This window comes from Camelina sativa, chromosome 1, assembly GCF_000633955.1.
Source record: "Camelina sativa cultivar DH55 chromosome 1, Cs, whole genome shotgun sequence".
NCBI lineage: Eukaryota > Viridiplantae > Streptophyta > Magnoliopsida > Brassicales > Brassicaceae > Camelina > Camelina sativa.
In genome coordinates, this window is record NC_025685.1 from 269,064 (window position 1) to 289,811 (window position 20,748).

General features: G+C 38.2%; 4 protein-coding genes across 8 annotated transcripts; 2 read left to right on the forward strand and 2 right to left on the reverse strand.

Annotated features, from left to right (window-relative positions):
- Nucleotides 34-1,550, reverse strand: LOC104730668 (ninja-family protein AFP4-like). The gene has a single exon (XM_010450232.2). It carries the CDS (start codon nucleotides 1,154-1,156, stop codon nucleotides 248-250), a length of 909 nt encoding a protein of 302 aa, XP_010448534.1. The 5' UTR covers nucleotides 1,157-1,550; the 3' UTR covers nucleotides 34-247.
- LOC104732155 (transcription factor TCP13-like) lies at nucleotides 6,209-7,957 on the forward strand. The gene is made up of 2 exons (XM_010452005.2): nucleotides 6,209-6,427; nucleotides 6,699-7,957. Exon 2 carries the CDS (start codon nucleotides 6,720-6,722, stop codon nucleotides 7,806-7,808), a length of 1,089 nt encoding a protein of 362 aa, XP_010450307.1. The 5' UTR covers nucleotides 6,209-6,427; nucleotides 6,699-6,719; the 3' UTR covers nucleotides 7,809-7,957.
- Nucleotides 9,226-19,074, forward strand: LOC104733842. Of its 4 annotated transcripts, none has more exons than XM_010454897.2 (4): nucleotides 9,226-9,535; nucleotides 9,807-10,307; nucleotides 14,297-15,016; nucleotides 18,742-19,074. In XM_010454897.2, the coding sequence occupies exons 1-3, from the start codon at nucleotides 9,515-9,517 to the stop codon at nucleotides 15,014-15,016; spliced, it is 1,242 nt and encodes a 413-aa protein (XP_010453199.1). In that variant the 5' UTR covers nucleotides 9,226-9,514; the 3' UTR covers nucleotides 18,742-19,074. The 4 variants fall into 4 exon arrangements, with proteins under 4 accessions (XP_010453199.1, XP_010452458.1, XP_010453939.1 ...); XM_010454156.2 differs by lacking the exon at nucleotides 18,742-19,074 and adding an exon at nucleotides 15,497-15,901; XM_010455637.2 differs by lacking the exons at nucleotides 14,297-15,016; nucleotides 18,742-19,074 and adding an exon at nucleotides 11,512-11,916 and having other exon boundaries at nucleotides 9,745-11,027.
- LOC104733045 (protein LONGIFOLIA 2) lies at nucleotides 11,253-18,859 on the reverse strand. Of its 2 annotated transcripts, XM_010452939.2 has the most exons (6): nucleotides 18,421-18,859; nucleotides 18,234-18,286; nucleotides 16,495-18,135; nucleotides 16,246-16,396; nucleotides 15,420-16,086; nucleotides 11,253-11,434 (listed from the first exon to the last, which is right to left on the reverse strand). In XM_010452939.2, exons 1-6 carry the CDS (start codon nucleotides 18,575-18,577, stop codon nucleotides 11,398-11,400), a joined length of 2,706 nt encoding a protein of 901 aa, XP_010451241.1. In that variant the 5' UTR covers nucleotides 18,578-18,859; the 3' UTR covers nucleotides 11,253-11,397. The 2 variants fall into 2 exon arrangements, with proteins under 2 accessions (XP_010451241.1, XP_010417009.2); XM_010418707.2 differs by lacking the exons at nucleotides 15,420-16,086; nucleotides 16,246-16,396; nucleotides 16,495-18,135; nucleotides 18,234-18,286; nucleotides 18,421-18,859 and adding exons at nucleotides 12,263-12,413; nucleotides 12,512-14,152; nucleotides 14,251-14,285 and having other exon boundaries at nucleotides 11,253-12,101.

Genomic DNA, 20,748 nt, shown 5'->3' on the forward strand with positions numbered 1-20,748 from the left:
GTAACGCTTAAGACCGAGGAACAAGCAAATAGATTACTCCAAAACCAACTCAAGTTCATTAATTCTCCAACCCAGTATATGAAAGCTTAATGGATCAATGCAAATACACCGCGTATTCTATAAATGTATTTACAATCTCTAAACCTGACTGGGGTTCATCTTTAATAGCAACTTTGATGTTTTAACTAAAAGAAAAAGAATGAAAGAGAGTCTCTGTATTAGTTGGGATTAAACCCTAGCAAATGAACTACAAGGAAGAAGAAGGAAGTTTAACAACAATATGTCTAAGAGGGTTAATGGTAACATCACCACCACTGTTGTCGTCGCTCACGGTGCATCCGCCGTGCCTAACGAACTCGGCCGGTGAAAGAAAACTGCCGTGGCAAACACAAACTATCTTGACCTCCTCCTTGTTCCCTCCGTACCAATACAGAAACCCTTCCACTCGTTTCCCGTCGGCTCCGACATCTCTCGTCGACACACACGGCATGTCTTCTAGGATGTTCCTCGCCTTCTCCATTCCCGAAACTTGCACATTCTTCTTCCTCGCATTTTTACCCTTCCGATCTTTTTCATCTTTTTCCTTCGTCGGAGGAATCTTGAATTCCGAAAACGCCCTCGTCTTCTCTTCCTCTGCCTCTGCGGTTTGGGCTCTGTTTTTATCTTTTGACAGAGGATGAACCGGAGATTCCATAAATGCCCTCGTCTTCTCCGATCGCATCCTCTTCCTCTCTGTTGTCTCCATCTCGGTTACGACAACAGGCAGAGAACGCGTCCGATCCAGCTGGAACATGTCTTTAACACCACGCTGCGTATCTCCGCCGCCGGATCTTAGCTCATCGACGAAAAAGAAACCTTGGGGTATGGAAGAAGATCGACCCAATTCAGAGTTCTTCCTCTTCCTCGATCTCGGATCCGTACCAAACTGTCCATTAAGAGAAAGACCTAACGTGAGCTCAACATCTTTCTCCTCATCCTCCTCCTCTTCTTGAGCTTCTTTCTTGTTCGATTCTTGTTCCCGGCTCTGATCAGAGTCTGTTGTTTGACAAAGATAGTTGCTTGAGATGAAATACTTGTGCAAGAGATTGTTAGCAGCAAGATTAGGTACTTGAACGACGCCGTTGGGGATCCCACCACCTCTTCTTATCATCTCCATTAATCCAAAAAAAAAAAAATCGAAAGAGAAGAATGGGAGAAAGAAACGTCTTAGTTAGGCTATGAACTTTCTATTTTCGATCTTTGAGAGAGAGAGAGAGAGAGACTACGAACAATATCGTTTTTTCCTTAAAACAAAGCACCAAATGCTTACTAACTATGATAAACCGTAGTACTACAATTTGCAGTATTTTATAATTTTGAAGGAAAAGAGAAAAAAAGAAAAGAATGAAAAGATCATGTTAATGAATTATATTACAAGCATAGTTGACGATGTGTTAGTACGGATACTTTACTTTATTTTTAGTATATATATTTTTTTCCGCACAAGTTGGCCTTTAATATAACCAATCATAATTCCAAGTTAATAATATGCCCCATTTGAATTACAATAATCATATGACAAATTGATTTTATCGGTTGACAGACAACAAATATATAGGAATGATTCGGATTATCATCTTCTTTGAAAACTTTCCCTATAGTTAATTTATTGAAGAAACGAAAAAAAAAAAAAAAAAAAANACCACCCACCGCGCCACGTGGAAAAGGGCATATCCATCATCAATCAAGTGGGCGTAGTAGACGTCGTAGGCTTCTCTCTACTTGTTCGTCTACAACTTGACACGTGTTTAATTATCAACGTGCTCACGTTATTGCCACGTGTATCCAGCCTGACTGGGCCTCCCTCGACAGCCAAAACAAATTGTTTTTTTTTTCTTGTCAACCAAATTGTTTTTTTAAAGAAAACATAACTCTTTTATTTTATTTTTTGGTAGCTACTATCTGTTGTGTTGTGTCCTCCCTAATTCTAAAACAAAAAACTGTATGTCAACAAATATATTGGTTGTTAACCTTAATAATATATATATATATATATGTTCTTTTCTAATCCTCTCTCTCTCACTCGTAATAAGAATTTATTTTGAAAGTGTAGATGAAGAAGAAGAGGAGAGGAAGGAATTGAGGATTCTCCTAAAGAGACGCAAAACAAATCGAGAGAGCAGATCGAGAGAGAAGTGGGACACGCCATCCATCGACCATAGTGGCCAACTTGTCTTTCTTTTTTTTTTTGGGTACATGTTCAAATCTATTTTCTCATGATAAAAAGTGATAACATTAGTGACACGTTTCGCTTCTAGAATACGCCACGTATCTCTTTTATTCATTGCTTCACGACAACATGTTACCAAGTTGCAGGGTCATTATTTACCAAAAAAAAAAAAATTAAGCACTAATAGTAGTCAACAACCGGCTTTGGTTTTATTTTTGTGGTTTTTACTTTTTACAACCTTTTTCACTTTTTGATATATAATTTGGTAGTAATATACTCTTTCAAAAACCTTATTTATGATGTAATAATTAGTTTATCTTCTATACAACACCACATCATGTTACAGATGTTTTCGATATCCACGAGACGAGATACTTCCTTTCCTTTACGAACAGTTTATAGCTAAACAAAGTTACAGCCCCGAAAAGAGTCCACGAAACTTCTTCTCTCTCTATCTCCAAAGAGTATTGTAGTCAGCTTTCTAAAATATAGGTCCATTGGGCTTTTTTTTTTCCATCACAGTTGGCCCTCTACTGTATATTTCTTTTCTTCGCCCAGATTCATTATACCCCTACAAAAGATCGACAAACTCACATAATACAAGTTGTGGATTTCGTGAAATAAACAAAGAAAGGACGACTCATACATATATTTATATATTGTATAGTAGTAAGTAAACAAGGTTTGCTTACTGCCTGCGGCCATCTACGACATATATCTATGTTGGGTTACTATCTACTATCCCCTATCTAGTATCTACCATATGGATTGAGCATAGGGATTGGTGTCTGGGATAGGAACAGTACTAGATAAAAGTACGCATGCAATTTTTATATCGAATTAATTTCAAAATTCTAACCTTTTTTATGAGTCATATTCTTGTTAATTACAGTTTAATTTCTCAAATGTATTGATATCCCAAAGTAGAAAAAGGTAAATTGTTGTGCAACATTTTTATGTTTGTCTTGACATTAATGGATATACCAAATAAGACTTGTGTTTCATATCTAAACTTTCTAACAACTATATGATATTTACATGCTCATTTGTGTTATAATAAGATGTCAATTAGTGGATTCCACTCAATCAAAGACACTATAACTGAAATTAAAATTTTGCTACCTGTTTCGGTATACCATTACTAGATCCACAATACAACAAGTAACACTGAAATAGAAATATAACTATTGGGGATAATTATAATAGAGGAAATTAAAATCGTGACAGGTAAAACAAAAAAGTGATAGGAAAATTGGGGGGACCATTGAGTAGTAAATAACTCTCTTCTTCTCTTCTGTTTTCTTCAGTTTCTCTCTCGAGATGCCCAACCCTCTCTTCACTCTTCAGCTACTTTTTTAGCAAGTATTATTATTCTTGAATACATTGATCTACCAATAACTCATGCTTGCACGTTGCGAGCTAGTTTTCACATGCCGACTATATCAACGTTTCAAAAACAAAATTAAAGTGTTCATGTTCTCTAGAATATTTAAAAGTCCTGGTCGTATATATATGAATATGATCATAGAATCTTAGAAATGTTCTATATATCTACATATCTATATGTGTATATATAAACGTGCTTGATCTCAACCTCAAGTGGAAGAAACTAAATTGTATACGTCTCGAAATGGCATGCGTACGCGTACCGACGGTACTGCATAGGTAGATCGTTTGAAGATCCACGTCGTGCGAAATTAATGATATGGTGTTATATCTGCAATATCCACGTAACCTCACTTAACTCGTACCTTTTTTTTTCTGTCTTGCCAGCTCTAGCTGACTCTTATATTATAATTGGTACGCATTAAACATATATGGAGAACTGTTATTTTTAAGTTCTAACAAGATATGTATATTAGTCTCTTAATTAAGTAGTGACATATGATTAGTTTTCAAACTTTGAAAATTCCTTTACTTCTATATATATATATATATATATATATATTGTATGAGTTGTTTTCAATGGGTATCTGTTATATTATATGACTTATAATATGTATCGTTTGGATTAGACCCAATTTTTCGGATATTATTGTCGTTGATCCTTCACATCATTAATTATTACTATTGAAAAGCTATTAAAAACCCAATCTTTGTTCATGAGACCACAAGCTTTTGGATACGGTGAAGTCGACATGACTTAGTGGATTTTAAGTTTGTCCGATTTCTCCTTTATTCTCATGTGATGTCTTACGATAAAATGATCTATCATCACACTTTTTTTTTCTCACTCCTTTGTTTTGATTCATAAGGATATATTGCTTTCGTCCACTTCTATTTTTTCCTATTAATATTCTTACATCACTTTATTTAAAGACGATGTACAATTTAATAAAAAGTTAATCTGATGTTATCGATTCATAAAATATTTATAATGTATTTAAGAAATAAAAAAATGGGTTGGAATCTTATTGAGAATGGATAAGTTGCACACTTATAAAGACAATCATGTGGATACCTAATATATCGCCACTTCTGTTTTTTGTTTCTTCTTTTTTTTTTTTTTTTGCTTTTCAGAACTGAAAATGTTTTGTTTCAATGTTTTCTTAGAACATTAACACGTAGAAAAGAAAGAGAGAAATAAAGTTGTCAAGTTAAGGGTTTACATGGCCCTTTTCCTTTCACATATTATGCTGATACAATATATAATTTCGCAAATGGATCCAGATAAGAGTCTAGCTAGCTTGCCAGCATATTTTGTTTTTCTGGTAAATAAAGGAAATGGTATCAAATAACTAATAAGCATGCTCTCGTCGAGAGTCGCCAACAGATATTTCATTATGTATATATGATATAATTACTTAATTTTGAGGATGTTAAATTGACGAATGTTTTTTATATTCAAATAATGTATGAGGTAGCTAACTAAAAGTCTAAAACGTATATATGCACATCTGTTTTCTTTTCTTTTTTCGTGCCAGTCAAATGTCAATTAGTTTTTTTAGTAGATAACCACAACTAATTAATACAGATGTATAGAAATGTCAATTACTATATCACGATATCCAAATATATAAATAGAAAAATAGGACAGAGCCGACTATACATATATATAGAAACGTCAATTACTATATTACTATATTTAACCTTTTGATAAACAAAGATGTTAAACCGGTTTTTATGTTTAAAAAAAAATGAAGCAAAAGTAAACTAGGGCATAGTGATGTCTAATTAATGTACTTGTGTTTTGAAAAGGTAAAATCGTGACTCAACAAGGTACACGAGGCGTGCATCGGGTAAATTCACACAACCTTTTGCAATTGTCGTCGATATGAGATGAGAGCATGGTCATGCACATATATTGATATATGTACACTATATAACCATATATGTAATATATGAGTTGCCTTTTTCTAACGAAATGTGAAATTTATGTATGTAGAAAATTGTAGACTATACAATGAAGTTTGAAAGAAAACTGAAAACAGAAAAACATCAAAGGATGAAACTCGAAAGAGCTTGGTTAGCTAGAGACATTAAGGATGTGAGTTGCATTTCATAATTCATTCAGTGGATCTTTAATTAAATTTATCAGCTCATAAAATTTAGTTAATTATTTTCATCTTGAGACCATTAATTAGTTAGCTGTTCTAACAAGCTACTGTTATTAATAACTTCACGTAAAATATATATATATATATATATATATATATGTTTATAGTTTGGTATCTATAATTTCTTTGAAATTTAGGATAGTCACGTATACTTGTTTGGGGTTTTCTTCTTAGCCGTATTATAGTTGCAAGTCATATTCACATATATATAGATGATAAAATATTCGAGTTTAATTTTCTCGTCCGTATATAGATTTGAGATGATCCATAATAATAAAGATGAAAATGAACTCGACTGATTTATTCAAACGCATTTAATTTATTTTTCCGTCGAGGATAGCGAAATCCGCCACCTGGCATTACGTCGTCCATTGCTTTTTTCAACATAAATATACTTAAGTCGCAATTCTTCTAAATTTTGGAGGCTTATGATATTGGTAGGGTTCTCATATTCACTTCCAAAAGCATCTTCCTTCTTTTTAATTTTTTTTTCTTTTCATTCTCATTTTTTTACTTTTTGAAAAGAAAATTCGAATAACATACTTTCTTCTCTCTATTACTCAGCATATATCATTCTTCATCATATTACTTAACACTGTAGAACAGCAAAACCCTAGATTTTTCTGTTAAAGCTCAAGGCCGTACAAACTTTGAAACTCAGGTAAGAAACAGTATGTGCTTTGTATTTATTTATTTTTCAATTGAAGAAAGAAAGCTCAATTAAACCCTAATTTTTTGTTTTCTCTTTCATATAGAAAATCTATTTTCTCTTTCCATTTTGTAATTAATTTTTAAAGGATTCAGAAGCTCGAAAGGGTATATGAGATTTCGAAATTCAAAACTAATTTTTTTTTTTTTTTTTAATTCTAAATTCCCTTATATTTTCTACTAAGGTTTTACATTTGATTCATCTTTTTGTATTAAATATATAGAGAGATCTTGACAATAGCATTATGAATATCGTGCCTTGGAAAGATGCAAACGACGAAGTTTCGGGCGGGGCTGCGACAAGACGTGAAGGAGACATAGAAGAAGATCAAGAAGAAGACCAAGCCAGAGCCACCAGTGGCAAAACCGTAAATAAAAAGCCTTCAACCTCGATCTCTTCCTCTTCTTCCTCTTGGATGAAGTCGAAGGATCCGAGGATTGTTAGGGTTTCACGCGCCTTTGGAGGCAAAGACCGTCACAGCAAAGTGTGTACGCTACGTGGGCTACGTGACAGACGCGTGAGATTATCAGTCCCCACGGCTATTCAGCTTTATGACCTTCAAGAACGACTCGGCGTTGATCAGCCTAGCAAAGCCGTGGATTGGTTGCTCGATGCAGCTAAAGAGGAGATCGACGAGCTCCCTCCGTTACCAATCTCGCCGGAGAATTTCAGCCTCTTCAACCATCATCAGTCGTTCTTGAATCTTGGTCAAAGGCCGGTTCATCAAGATCCGACCCAACTCGGGTTTAAAATCAATGGATGTGTAGAGGAGACTACTACTAGCAGCCGTGAAGTAAACAACAAAGAGAAGGGAGACAACGATGTCGTTTTCACAAACAATCATCATATTGGGTCTTACGGAACTTATCACCACAACATGGAACATCATCATCATCATCACCAACATCAACACTTGAGCTTCCAAGGAGATTATCATCAGCATCAACTACATAGTCTTGTCCCATTTCCATCACAAATTTTGGTATGTCCAATGACGACATCAACAACGACAACAACTATACAATCTTTGTTTCCATCATCTTCGTCAGCTGGTTCGGGAACTATGGAGTCAATAGACCCAAGGCAAATGGCAAGCCATTTTCAAATGCCATTAATGGGTAATTCTTCATCTTCGTCGTCATCCCAAAACATTTCGACTTTATATTCATTGCTACATGGAAGTAGTAGCAACAACAATGGTGGTAGAGACATTAATAATCGGATGCCTTATGTCCAATTCAGCCGAGATAATACCACTACAGCGGCTAGTATGTCGAAGCTTCGAGGGTCGGAGAGTAGTAGTACAAGTAGAGGAAGTGAACACCATATGTGAAATTAGGCTAGCTATAGAAACAATTAATGGTTTGTTTGTGTTCAGAAGTAAGGGGGACACAAAACAAAAACAATAATTACTAGCTAATTAATACTATTGTACTCTTTTTCTGATATATTTTTATATACAAATTGATACTATAACTGATTTATTAATTATTGTGCGTTTAGCATGTGTTTGGAACTTTCTCTCTAAATATATTTATAGCTTCCTCGTAGGATCTGAATACACACTTGCATGAAATGGAGATACATTTAGGGCTCTTAGTATAAAACAAATAATGTATAAATTAACTCTTGAGAATGAGAAGCTAAACAAACACAGATTCATCAATAGAGATAACGCAATAATATGAGATGGAATCTAATAGTTTATATTTGAGCTAGAAGGAGGGATCATGTGTTTCTATTGGATGCACAGTACTGCATTAACTGACTCAGCTCGTGACCGTAGATAGATTAGATGATGAACAGAGTAGTAAGTTGGATTTTACTAAAGGTGCAAGGATGCATTTCCCGTTTAAAACTTAAGATGACTAGATAGGCTAAATGCCCTCGTTGTTAACTAAAAATTTAGGTATAGTATAGTATCACATGCATGTTCACCAACGCAAGAGTTAGGCTTAAATGCAGACACAAAAAATATAGCTTACAAAAAATATAAAGTAGGAGGTACGTAATTAAGAGGAGGAACCAATGAGTAAATTGGAGGAAGAAGAACAAGTTGAATAAGGTAATAGAGACAAAAGCTAGTAAATAATGTATGTGTACGTATACTATATATTTGATTGATTTGAATAAAAAGGCTGCCGATCCAATGCTCTGTGGCTCTGTCCTATATCATCATACTTTCTGCAAAAAGCTTCCCTGTCGAACTCTAGCTATATGTATATGTATATGGTACATGATATATATATATATATATATATATATATACTTTCTATACAACATTGTTGTAATTACTCCTTGGTTAACCGAACCAAACCTAGAAACAAATGAACGATCTGATTTTACTTTCCGATGAAAACATTTTTAGCCTTTTTTAGTCAGCATTATGAATTTGGAGTGCTAAAGATATTACTATTCACTGGATTCGCATTCTCCCTACTTGGCTTAGCTTTGCATATTTTTACGACGTCGTTTACTCACTGAGCCAAACCAGAAAGGCCCATTATTTGTGTACGATAACTAGAAAGCCCATGAACATTTCTTGAATCCAAAGCTATTTACATTATACTTATTTATTTTCTCTATGGATCTTGTTAATTTTCGTTAGCCGCAATAATTGAATCCACTCTCTAATAATTTACATCATCGCTGTAACCTTTTACCCTAATAAAAAACAATTCGAATATTTAAACTCGCATAATAAAAGATTAATTTTCTTATTACTAGTACTAGTTGATAGAAAAGGCAAATTAGAAGATTCTTTAAAAAACAAAAAGGGTCTGGTCTGGTTTTAGTTTGCTCTATTGACTATCTCAAAACTTGCAAAGATCTTCCCCACTCGAGCTATCTATCTCTCTCTCTCTCTCTGAATCGAAAGGGTTGAACTTTGGAGCTAGCTAGCTTCATCTGTTTCGCTTCTTCCCTGGTTGGTACCCAGTTTCAATTTCGCTAGGGTTTTTTCTTCTTCTTCTTCTTCTTCACCGCCGATAGCTAGCTGCCCAAGTGTGTCTCTGTTCTTCTTCCTCGGTGAATTTACAAATGGAGATATCCTTTTCTCCGGTAAGCTCTCTACTTCTCCTTACTGGATTCGTTTACTCTCTCTCTCTCTCAAATTTGGTTTTTTGCTCTCTAATGCCGTGAATTCAATCAAACCCGATTACGTTCTAGGGTTTCGCTGAAATCTGAGTATTCAATTCTTCGTTTTTGTTTTCTGGGTTACTTCAGAATCTATTCTGATGTTTTCTTCTCTCTTATTTTGTTGTACTTAGGTGCCCAAAGGAAGAACTTTGAGGGGAATGAATTGATTTTTTTTGTTTTTGTCTTCTCTCAGAGGTATGCGTGTTGTGTTGTTTTTCCATTCAAGAAATGGTTATGTTGGGTGAATCTGGAACAAAGTTTGAATATGAGCAATGGAGTTGGGGATGGTGGAGCTCAGCAAAGTGATTTACATGGTAATAGAAAGCTTTCCCGAGGCAATGATTTCGCTTTCGCCGTTGCTAGAATGGCTGTCGCTCAGATTTCCGAGAGTGTTGAGGTTAACTCGTATCAGGAATCTCAGTCACGGGAAGGCTTGAGGTTTGCTTCTTTTCAAGAATCTGCTCTTGATACACTAACCGATGTTGCCGTTCAGTATCTCCAGAGCATTGGCAAGACTGCTCATTTCTATGCCAACTTAGCTGGTAGAGTAGATGCTAATTCTCTCGACATTGTTCAAGCATTAGAGGATTTGGGATCTGGTTTGGGTTTTCCTGATGTTTCAGATACTGATCATTGTCTTGCTGATTCCGGTGTTGTCAAGGATATTATTCGTTATACTAGAGAAGCTGAGGAGATGCCGTTTGTTTATTCTCTTCCCCGTTTCCCGTTTAGTAAAGAGAAAAGACCTGCTCCTAGTTTCTCCGAGGTTGGAGAAGAGCCTCCAGATGAACACATTCCTGTTTGGCTTCCTGCATTCCCCGATACTAAATCTTCTGATCGATCAGAAGAAACTAATGCAGGCACAATCGAACAAGATATCCCAAGTAAAGAAAACGGGTCATCCTTACCGAGTGTGCAACATTCTTTTGATGGTGATAGGTTAGAAATACTTAAATCTCCAAAGGATGTTCGGGACACAACAGAAGCAGAAGTGGAAGGTAACCTGTTTTTAACTGCGCCTCTTCGATTTGTGGAGAAGGATGCGTCACCTGTGTTTCCTCCTCTGGAGCTTTCAAATCAAGTCGTTAGAATCAACCACGTTCCTGATAAGCATATGAGAAACAACCATGACATCCCGGTTCTAGAGGCATCTGCTCCCTCGGATGAAATCAACAACAAGAACGGGATAGCTGTTTCCGAGGATGGAGGGAAGAGAGATGAAGCAAGAACACAGCGAAATCTGGTACGTTTCAAGATTGGGACTACAAAAAGACGTACGTGCTTGGCAATAGATCGGAGCTTCCAGGAAGAGGGTTGGTTTCAAGATGGTGAAGACAATAGAAAGAAAAAGTCAGAAATCGAAGATAAGCGCGGAAGGATTGACTCGCAAATTGTCCACTCAGATGTAAAATAGGTATTATGTCATTTTAGAATATGTAGACAAGATAGCTTTGCATCCTAAGTTTAGTGATTGTTTGCAACTGGAATACGTTACTTCTTAGGGTAAGAGATTTTTTACAAATTCAAAATGATGGAGAAATAGAAGGTTGTTTGGCCTTTAAACTTCATTAGCTGGTGACATGTTATTTTGCTAGACCAATCAATATGCTTTGGCACTTTTGGTATATGCGTATTATACTTGAACTTAAAAAGTACTGTTATACATTAATTAGACCTGTATATATATGCTGGTTACAACAAACAAGTAGGAAGAGAACGGACCAAAGGTTCTTTCCTCTCTAAGATCCTTTCATTTACAATTCTAAGTGATAACCATAAACAAATTAGCAGAAGCAAACTTCATTAACTAAGTCTCTGAAAATCATTCTCTCAATATCTAACACAATCCCTGGAGTCTCTCCTTCAAACTCTTTCAAGTTCATGCCTTGAATTTGCAGGTCCTCCCATATGATGTCTTCCTCATCGTCCTCCAAGAGACACTTGGAGTTGTTTTGTTGTAACCTATCAATCTCTGAACACAGAGTCTGCAGAAGTTTTTCTTCTTTTGATATTTTCTCCATCTTTTTGAGTGGATTTGATGTTAAACGTGGTTTGGTACAGCCTTCTGCAGTGAATCTCTGAGCTAGAATCTCGTTCACGGTATCAAAGACCAGTTTTCTCCTGATTTTCTCTGTCGCGTTTGTCTGCTCGTGTCTGAATCCTCTGCCTCTATATTTGCTGTCCGGTAGAGTCACATTGCTGGCCTTATTCTGTTCCAGGATGAAGAACAGACCAGGATTGATCGGGAGGCGCGCTTGGTGCAGCTGAAAGCTTATCATGCTGTATTCGAGATCTCTTAGAAGCCCTGACGCCAACAATATCTCCAAGATGTACTCGTTGTCGCCGCTTTTGAAGTCTGTACCGTCTTCAGGGAAGCATTCGAGAAGATCAGAACCTGGCTGTGTTGTGCCCTGAAAAAGTATGGATCTGCAGAAGCTGGTAGGCTTGTTTATCCACTCAGATTCTTCAGAACGTGAAGCATCCTCCTCTGTGGCAAAAGAACCAAAAAAACGGTGAGAACTTTACACAAACCAAAACTTTGTGAATCCATGTAGGTAATTAGCATCGATGTACTAATGTACATGTAATTGCTACTATATAGGAAGGAGTCACTAATCAGTCTGAGATAGTTCTATTTCAGTGTCTTACCTTTAAAACTAAGGGATATCTTCCTCACAGGGGACGGTGAATCCTCTTCGTCGAAGGCTGCATCAAGAACTGAGACAGGGCTCGGTTGTTCAATTGTAACTTTTAGAGGTTTTAGGGACGGTCTGTCTTGTTTGATTCCAAAGTCCGAACTCTGCATTGGTAAACAGAAGATATTTAGTTAAATGAGTACTACTGAATTAACTTGAGAAGTGAAGATTTGTGTGAGAGAGAAAGAGATCTATTATATACCCTTTGTCTTGGGGTGTGCTGCTCTGGCAAGTCACAGTTTCTCTCCAACCTATGTCTGCTTGTAACCTCGATGTCAGCATTCGACCCCAAGCTTATGTTGCTGTCAGATCTTAGACTCCTCAAGTCACTGCTTGCATCACTTAAATGGTCATCAGGTTGCTGAAGAGTACTGCGAGGCTTTAATCCCTGTTTTCTTCTCGGGGAGGCTACCTCTGTCTGTTGCCTTCCGATTTGCTTTTTGCGTGACTCTGATTTTGGAGTTGTGGGTCGAGACTGCTTCTCGAACCCGAGCTTCTTTGGCTGTGTTCTTGGGCTGACACTGTTCTGTTGGCTCCTACCTGACTTGGTCATGGAACAAGAATCCGCAGCCAAAACTGGCCTCGACCGTAATGTTTTTGGGCTATTGCTCTTCGTGGAATCGTGTTGGCCCTTGTAAAGGCCTGGCCTTGGGGTTAAATCCATCGCGTTCTGCTTCCCCGAGGTGACTTTTCGGGTTTGTTTAGAGTTTCCAACCTTGACATTTGGTAAACCGACATTCTGTGACAGCGAAGAGGTGGAAGCTGGAGCCGCCGATTTCATAAGAACGATCGAAGATTTGAAGTTCCTGGCTGGACTTGTTGCAGCTGGAACTGACTGGTTGGTTCTCTGCATAGGAGTGGTTGTAGTCAGTGTACTGTTTTCATCTCTGCTTTCATCTATTAACTGCTGCGTTTTCTCCATAGCCTCAAGTATTTGCTTAAGAGCTCTGAGATCTTTTCCCGACTTTTTAAACTCCAACTGTGTAAGCCGCTTCTGAATTTCGCCATAAACCGTCAGTGCAGTGTCGCCTGCTTTCATTTGCTTCCATGGAGCTGGTTCCATTGGAAACTTGGAAGCAGCAGAAGCAGGTATCTTCTTGATGGAATCAACGCTTCTAGATCTCTGTAGAGCTGTTGGTTCCACTCTAGACATTGGCCTTGGAGAATCACAAAACCGGTTCTCTCTTCTCTGTTCCGTATCAGAATTGTCCGCCATGACTTCAAGACCCATCAATTTGGCAACAACACTAGAGTTCGATCTCCTGTGACTTATTGTTTCGGGTTCCTCTGGACAACTTGATCTCGGGGGATCTGCTCTCGGACTCCTAAAGGAATTTGATCTACTATCCAATGACAACCTCGGTGTCTCTTTGAACTTCGAGCCCGTCTTGTATCCGTTGTTTCTCATCTCCCTCTCATCATAAGAAAGGCGATGGCTTTCCTTAAACCTCACAGGCATTCCTCTTCCTTCATTCCACTCATTAGAACTCCGACATGGTGAACGCAATGACGAGTCTTTGAGAAGCAACAAGCTAGTTCGAGCTGAATTGGGCTGCTGCTGCTGAGTGAAGGCTGCTTCTTCACCTCTGGTTCGTATTTCTCTATTAATAGAGCCTTTCACAAGCTCCTTTAGATCATATGGTATCATCAGGCCACCATTGTTCTGCTCTCTGATCAGATTCTCACCAGGCGGGTCAAATTGAGAAGCTGTGGTACTGACTTCTGCAGACGAGAAGCTCGAGGAGCGAGGAGAAGAGGAAAACGAAGGCCTTGAAGAGGATTCAGAAGAGACTCTATGCTTCTCTTTTGCTGCAGACTTCTTCTTCTTGGTACTACTCCTCTCCTGCAATTCCCATAAAAGTCTCTGTTTCTTTCAGCTTCTGTTTCCTGAATTCTCTATTCTTTAAACGATGAGTACATAAACTGAGTTTAGATTCTTACCGTTTCTTTATCACTTTCCATGTTAGTTTCACCGACGATATNGGAGATGCCGTTTGTTTATTCTCTTCCCCGTTTCCCGTTTAGTAAAGAGAAAAGACCTGCTCCTAGTTTCTCCGAGGTTGGAGAAGAGCCTCCAGATGAACACATTCCTGTTTGGCTTCCTGCATTCCCCGATACTAAATCTTCTGATCGATCAGAAGAAACTAATGCAGGCACAATCGAACAAGATATCCCAAGTAAAGAAAACGGGTCATCCTTACCGAGTGTGCAACATTCTTTTGATGGTGATAGGTTAGAAATACTTAAATCTCCAAAGGATGTTCGGGACACAACAGAAGCAGAAGTGGAAGGTAACCTGTTTTTAACTGCGCCTCTTCGATTTGTGGAGAAGGATGCGTCACCTGTGTTTCCTCCTCTGGAGCTTTCAAATCAAGTCGTTAGAATCAACCACGTTCCTGATAAGCATATGAGAAACAACCATGACATCCCGGTTCTAGAGGCATCTGCTCCCTCGGATGAAATCAACAACAAGAACGGGATAGCTGTTTCCGAGGATGGAGGGAAGAGAGATGAAGCAAGAACACAGCGAAATCTGGTACGTTTCAAGATTGGGACTACAAAAAGACGTACGTGCTTGGCAATAGATCGGAGCTTCCAGGAAGAGGGTTGGTTTCAAGATGGTGAAGACAATAGAAAGAAAAAGTCAGAAATCGAAGATAAGCGCGGAAGGATTGACTCGCAAATTGTCCACTCAGATGTAAAATAGGTATTATGTCATTTTAGAATTTGTAGACAAGATAGCTTTGCATCCTGAGTTTAGTGATTGTTTGCAACTGGAATACGTTACTTCTTAGGGTAAGAGATTTTTACTAATTCAAAATGATGGAGACATACAAGGTTGTTTGGCCTTTAAACTTTGCTGGTGACATGTTATTTTTGATAGCCCAATTAATATGCTCTTGGCACTTTTGTATATGCATATTATCCTTGAACTTAAAAAATACTGTTATACATTAATTAGACCTGTATATATATATATATGCTGGTTACAACAAACAAGTAGGAAGAGAACGGACCAAAGGTTCTTTCCTCTCTAAGATCCCTTCATTTACAATTCTAAGTGATAACCAAATTAGCAAAAGCAAACTTCATTAACTAAGTCTCTGAAAATCATTCTCTCAATATCTAACACAATCCCTGGAGTCTCTCCTTCAAACTCTTTCAAGTTCATGCCTTGAATTTGCAGGTCCTCCCATATGATGTCTTCCTCATCGTCCTCCAAGAGACACTTGGAGTTGTTTTGTTGTAACCTATCAATCTCTGAACACAGAGTCTGCAGAAGTTTTTCTTCTTTTGATATTTTCTCCATCTTTTTGAGTGGATTTGATGTTAAACGTGGTTTGGTACAGCCTTCTGCAGTGAATCTCTGAGCTAGAATCTCGTTGACGGTATCAAAGACCAGTTTTCTCCTGATTTTCTCTGTCGCGTTTGTCTGCTCGTGTCTGAATCCTCTGCCTCTATATTTGCTGTCCGGTAGAGTCACATAGCTGGCCTTATTCTGTTCCAGGATGAAGAACAGACCAGGATTGATCGGGAGGCGCGCTTGGTGCAGCTGAAAGCTTATCATGCTGTATTCGAGATCTCTTAGAAGCCCTGACGCCAACAATATCTCCAAGATGTACTCGTTGTCGCCGCTTTTGAAGTCTGTACCGTCTTCAGGGAAGCATTCGAGAAGATCAGAACCTGGCTGTGTTGTGCCCTGAAAAAGTATGGATCTGCAGAAGCTGGTAGGCTTGTTTATCCACTCAGATTCTTCAGAACGTGAAGCATCCTCCTCTGTGGCAAAAGAACCAAAAAAACGGTGAGAACTTTACACAAACCAAAACTTTGTGAATCCATGTAGGTAATTAGCATCGATGTACTCATGTACATGTAATTGCTACTATATAGGAAGGAGTCACTAATCAGTCTGAGATAGTTCTATTTCAGTCTTACCTTTAAAACTAAGGGATATCTTCCTCACAGGGGACGGTGAATCCTCTTCGTCGAAGGCTGCATCAAGAACTGAGACAGGGCTCGGTTGTTCAATTGTAACTTTTAGAGGTTTTAGGGACGGTCTGTCTTGTTTGATTCCAAAGTCCGAACTCTGCATTGGTAAACAGAAGATATTTAGTTAAATGAGTACTACTGAATTAACTTGAGAAGTGAAGATTTGTGTGAGAGAGAAAGAGATCTATTCTATACCCTTTGTCTTAGGGTGTGCTGCTCTGGCAAGTCACAGTTTCTCTCCAACCTATGTCTGCTTGTAACCTCGATGTCAGCATTCGACCCCAAGCTTATGTTGCTGTCAGATCTTAGACTCCTCAAGTCACTGCTTGCATCACTTAAACGGTCATCAGGTTGCTGAAGAGTACTGCGAGGCTTTAATCCCTGTTTTCTTCTCGGGGAGGCTACCTCTGTCTGTTGCCTTCCGATTTGCTTTTTGCCTGACTCTGATTTTGGAGTTGTGGGTCGAGACTGCTTCTCGAACCCGAGCTTCTTTGGCTGTGTTCTTGGGCTGACACTGTTCTGTTGGCTCCTACCTGAGTTGGTCATGGAACAAGAATCCGCAGCCAAAACTGGCCTCGACCGTAATGTTTTTGGGCTATTGCTCTTCGTGGAATCGTGTTGGCCCTTGTAAAGGCCTGGCCTTGGGGTTAAATCCATCGCGTTCTGCTTCCCCGAGGTGACTTTTCGGGTTTGTTTAGAGTTTCCAACCTTGACATTTGGTAAACCGACATTCTGTGACAGCGAAGAGGTGGAAGCTGGAGCCGCCGATTTCATAAGAACGATCGAAGATTTGAAGTTCCTGGCTGGACTTGTTGCAGCTGGAACTGACTGGTTGGTTCTCTGCATAGGAGTGGTTGTAGTCAGTGTACTGTTTTCATCTCTGCTTTCATCTATTAACTGCTGCGTTTTCTCCATAGCCTCAAGTATTTGCTTAAGAGCTCTGAGATCTTTTCCCGACTTTTTAAACTCCAACTGTGTAAGCCGCTTCTGAATTTCGCCATAAACCGTCAGTGCAGTGTCGCCTGCTTTCATTTGCTTCCATGGAGCTGGTTCCATTGGAAACTTGGAAGCAGCAGAAGCAGGTATCTTCTTGATGGAATCAACGCTTCTAGATCTCTGTAGAGCTGTTGGTTCCACTCTAGACATTGGCCTTGGAGAATCACAAAACCGGTTCTCTCTTCTCTGTTCCGTATCAGAATTGTCCGCCATGACTTCAAGACCCATCAATTTGGCAACAACACTAGAGTTCGATCTCCTGTGACTTATTGTTTCGGGTTCCTCTGGACAACTTGATCTCGGGGGATCTGCTCTCGGACTCCTAAAGGAATTTGATCTACTATCCAATGACAACCTCGGTGTCTCTTTGAACTTCGAGCCCGTCTTGTATCCGTTGTTTCTCATCTCCCTCTCATCATAAGAAAGGCGATGGCTTTCCTTAAACCTCACAGGCATTCCTCTTCCTTCATTCCACTCATTAGAACTCCGACATGGTGAACGCAATGACGAGTCTTTGAGAAGCAACAAGCTAGTTCGAGCTGAATTGGGCTGCTGCTGCTGAGTGAAGGCTGCTTCTTCACCTCTGGTTCGTATTTCTCTATTAATAGAGCCTTTCACAAGCTCCTTTAGATCATATGGTATCATCAGGCCACCATTGTTCTGCTCTCTGATCAGATTCTCACCAGGCGGGTCAAATTGAGAAGCTGTGGTACTGACTTCTGCAGACGAGAAGCTCGAGGAGCGAGGAGAAGAGGAAAACGAAGGCCTTGAAGAGGATTCAGAAGAGACTCTATGCTTCTCTTTTGCTGCAGACTTCTTCTTCTTGGTACTACTCCTCTCCTGCAATTCCCATAAAAGTCTCTGTTTCTTTCAGCTTCTGTTTCCTGAATTCTCTATTCTTTAAACGATGAGTACATAAACTGAGTTTAGATTCTTACCGTTTCTTTATCACTTTCCATGTTAGTTTCACCGACGATATCTTTTCTTTCTCCTGCAAAAAGAGCCCCATGTTCTTAGCTATAAGCCTGTTTTTGGTTCTAGTGAAACTACTACTCTGTTTCCATGTGGTCCTAAACACAGAGCTGAGATTTAGTAAGAGAGAGAGAGAGAGAGAGTTCAAGTTACCTGGAGGCAAAGACTTGTCTACGTGGCCGGAGACGGCGACTTGTCTCGCCGGACAATGTTGCCGGTAAAACACTTGAAAGATCCCATTCATGCATCCAAACTGTTTATTAAGATTTGGATTCTCATCTGACAAGTTATAGAGAAGTTTTGCAGACATATCTTCTTCTGCTCCTTAGCACTTATCTCAAAAGGGATAATCTAAACAGACTTTCACAAATTCAAGTTTCTCTTCATATGTTGTCTCTGCTTTTGCAATTACCAGTTTCGTGGTCTTTTTTTACTCTGTTCTGGGTTAAAGATGTTTTTTTTCTTGTGTTTCAGAAGTAGAAGAAGAAAGGAAGAAATGGACAAGAAGAAGCCAACAGTAAGGACAAATGATAGCTTCTTGTAAAGTAATGACCAGACAACAGATTAGGTTCCTCTGCGTTTAGCTTGGAGGCTACCTTGAAGAAGAAAGAAGAGAAGGGCAACACCAAAAAAAAAAAAAGATTTTGTTTTTGGTCTTTGAGAATGAGGTTTCTATCTTTAAAGGCAAAGATACAACTGTCAAAGGAGGCTTTGAACCATCATATATAATGTAATGCATGTACATGTGTTAACATGTTTAGAATCATACATGTAAGAGGTTTGTTTTATTTTATTATTTAGTATATATATCTTATAACTTTTTAATTATGTCAGAGCTCTGAAAAATTCTGCCCGCCAAATAATGAGGAATCTGGTTCACCTCCTAAGACGATAGTTATGCACATGACAGCACAAGGCAACTTTTTTTTTTTAACAAAGAAAAAATAAATGCTTTTTTGAAATTCGGAAAACCAATTGGTTATATTTTGGATCTATTATAAGAAATGTTAGCCATGTCTATCTATTTCTATTTATTTCAGTGTGCTGGTACAAATAAGAAATTGATAGGTCTTATGATATTTTTAATTTTACATTTTTCTCCAAATATTATTTTGGCTTTTTCTCTTTAGAAAGGAAGCTGAAGTTTTATCTTCTTCTTTTTTAAAAAAAGAAATACAAAATGAATGAAGTTTTTAATCTATGACAATGAGTGAGATAATTAGCTAAAATTTCCTTACACATCCATGTGGACAAAATAATGTGGGTGGGTCTTTATAAGTCTTGGTGCCCTTTTTACATGTGCATGTGGAATTTGTCAGGAACACACAGCATTTTTTTTATAAGAAGGAGAAGAAATAAATTATATATATTTATCTAAAAGGATAAGAGAAAAAATAAATTTGTATTCTAACTAATGGAAATGGTAGCATAAAATCAAAATAAATTATTAGGGGGGAGGGGAAAGTGGATTGGTGAACTGGAAGAAAGCTTGCATGATCTGAGATTGGTGGGTCTTCCAAACTGGGNAAAGACGTACGTGCTTGGCAATAGATCGGAGCTTCCAGGAAGAGGGTTGGTTTCAAGATGGTGAAGACAATAGAAAGAAAAAGTCAGAAATCGAAGATAAGCGCGGAAGGATTGACTCGCAAATTGTCCACTCAGATGTAAAATAGGTATTATGTCATTTTAGAATATGTAGACAAGATAGCTTTGCATCCTAAGTTTAGTGATTGTTTGCAACTGGAATACGTTACTTCTTAGGGTAAGAGATTTTTTACAAATTCAAAATGATGGAGAAATAGAAGGTTGTTTGGCCTTTAAACTTCATTAGCTGGTGACATGTTATTTTGCTAGACCAATCAATATGCTTTGGCACTTTTGGTATATGCGTATTATACTTGAACTTAAAAAGTACTGTTATACATTAATTAGACCTGTATATATATGCTGGTTACAACAAACAAGTAGGAAGAGAACGGACCAAAGGTTCTTTCCTCTCTAAGATCCTTTCATTTACAATTCTAAGTGATAACCATAAACAAATTAGCAGAAGCAAACTTCATTAACTAAGTCTCTGAAAATCATTCTCTCAATATCTAACACAATCCCTGGAGTCTCTCCTTCAAACTCTTTCAAGTTCATGCCTTGAATTTGCAGGTCCTCCCATATGATGTCTTCCTCATCGTCCTCCAAGAGACACTTGGAGTTGTTTTGTTGTAACCTATCAATCTCTGAACACAGAGTCTGCAGAAGTTTTTCTTCTTTTGATATTTTCTCCATCTTTTTGAGTGGATTTGATGTTAAACGTGGTTTGGTACAGCCTTCTGCAGTGAATCTCTGAGCTAGAATCTCGTTCACGGTATCAAAGACCAGTTTTCTCCTGATTTTCTCTGTCGCGTTTGTCTGCTCGTGTCTGAATCCTCTGCCTCTATATTTGCTGTCCGGTAGAGTCACATTGCTGGCCTTATTCTGTTCCAGGAT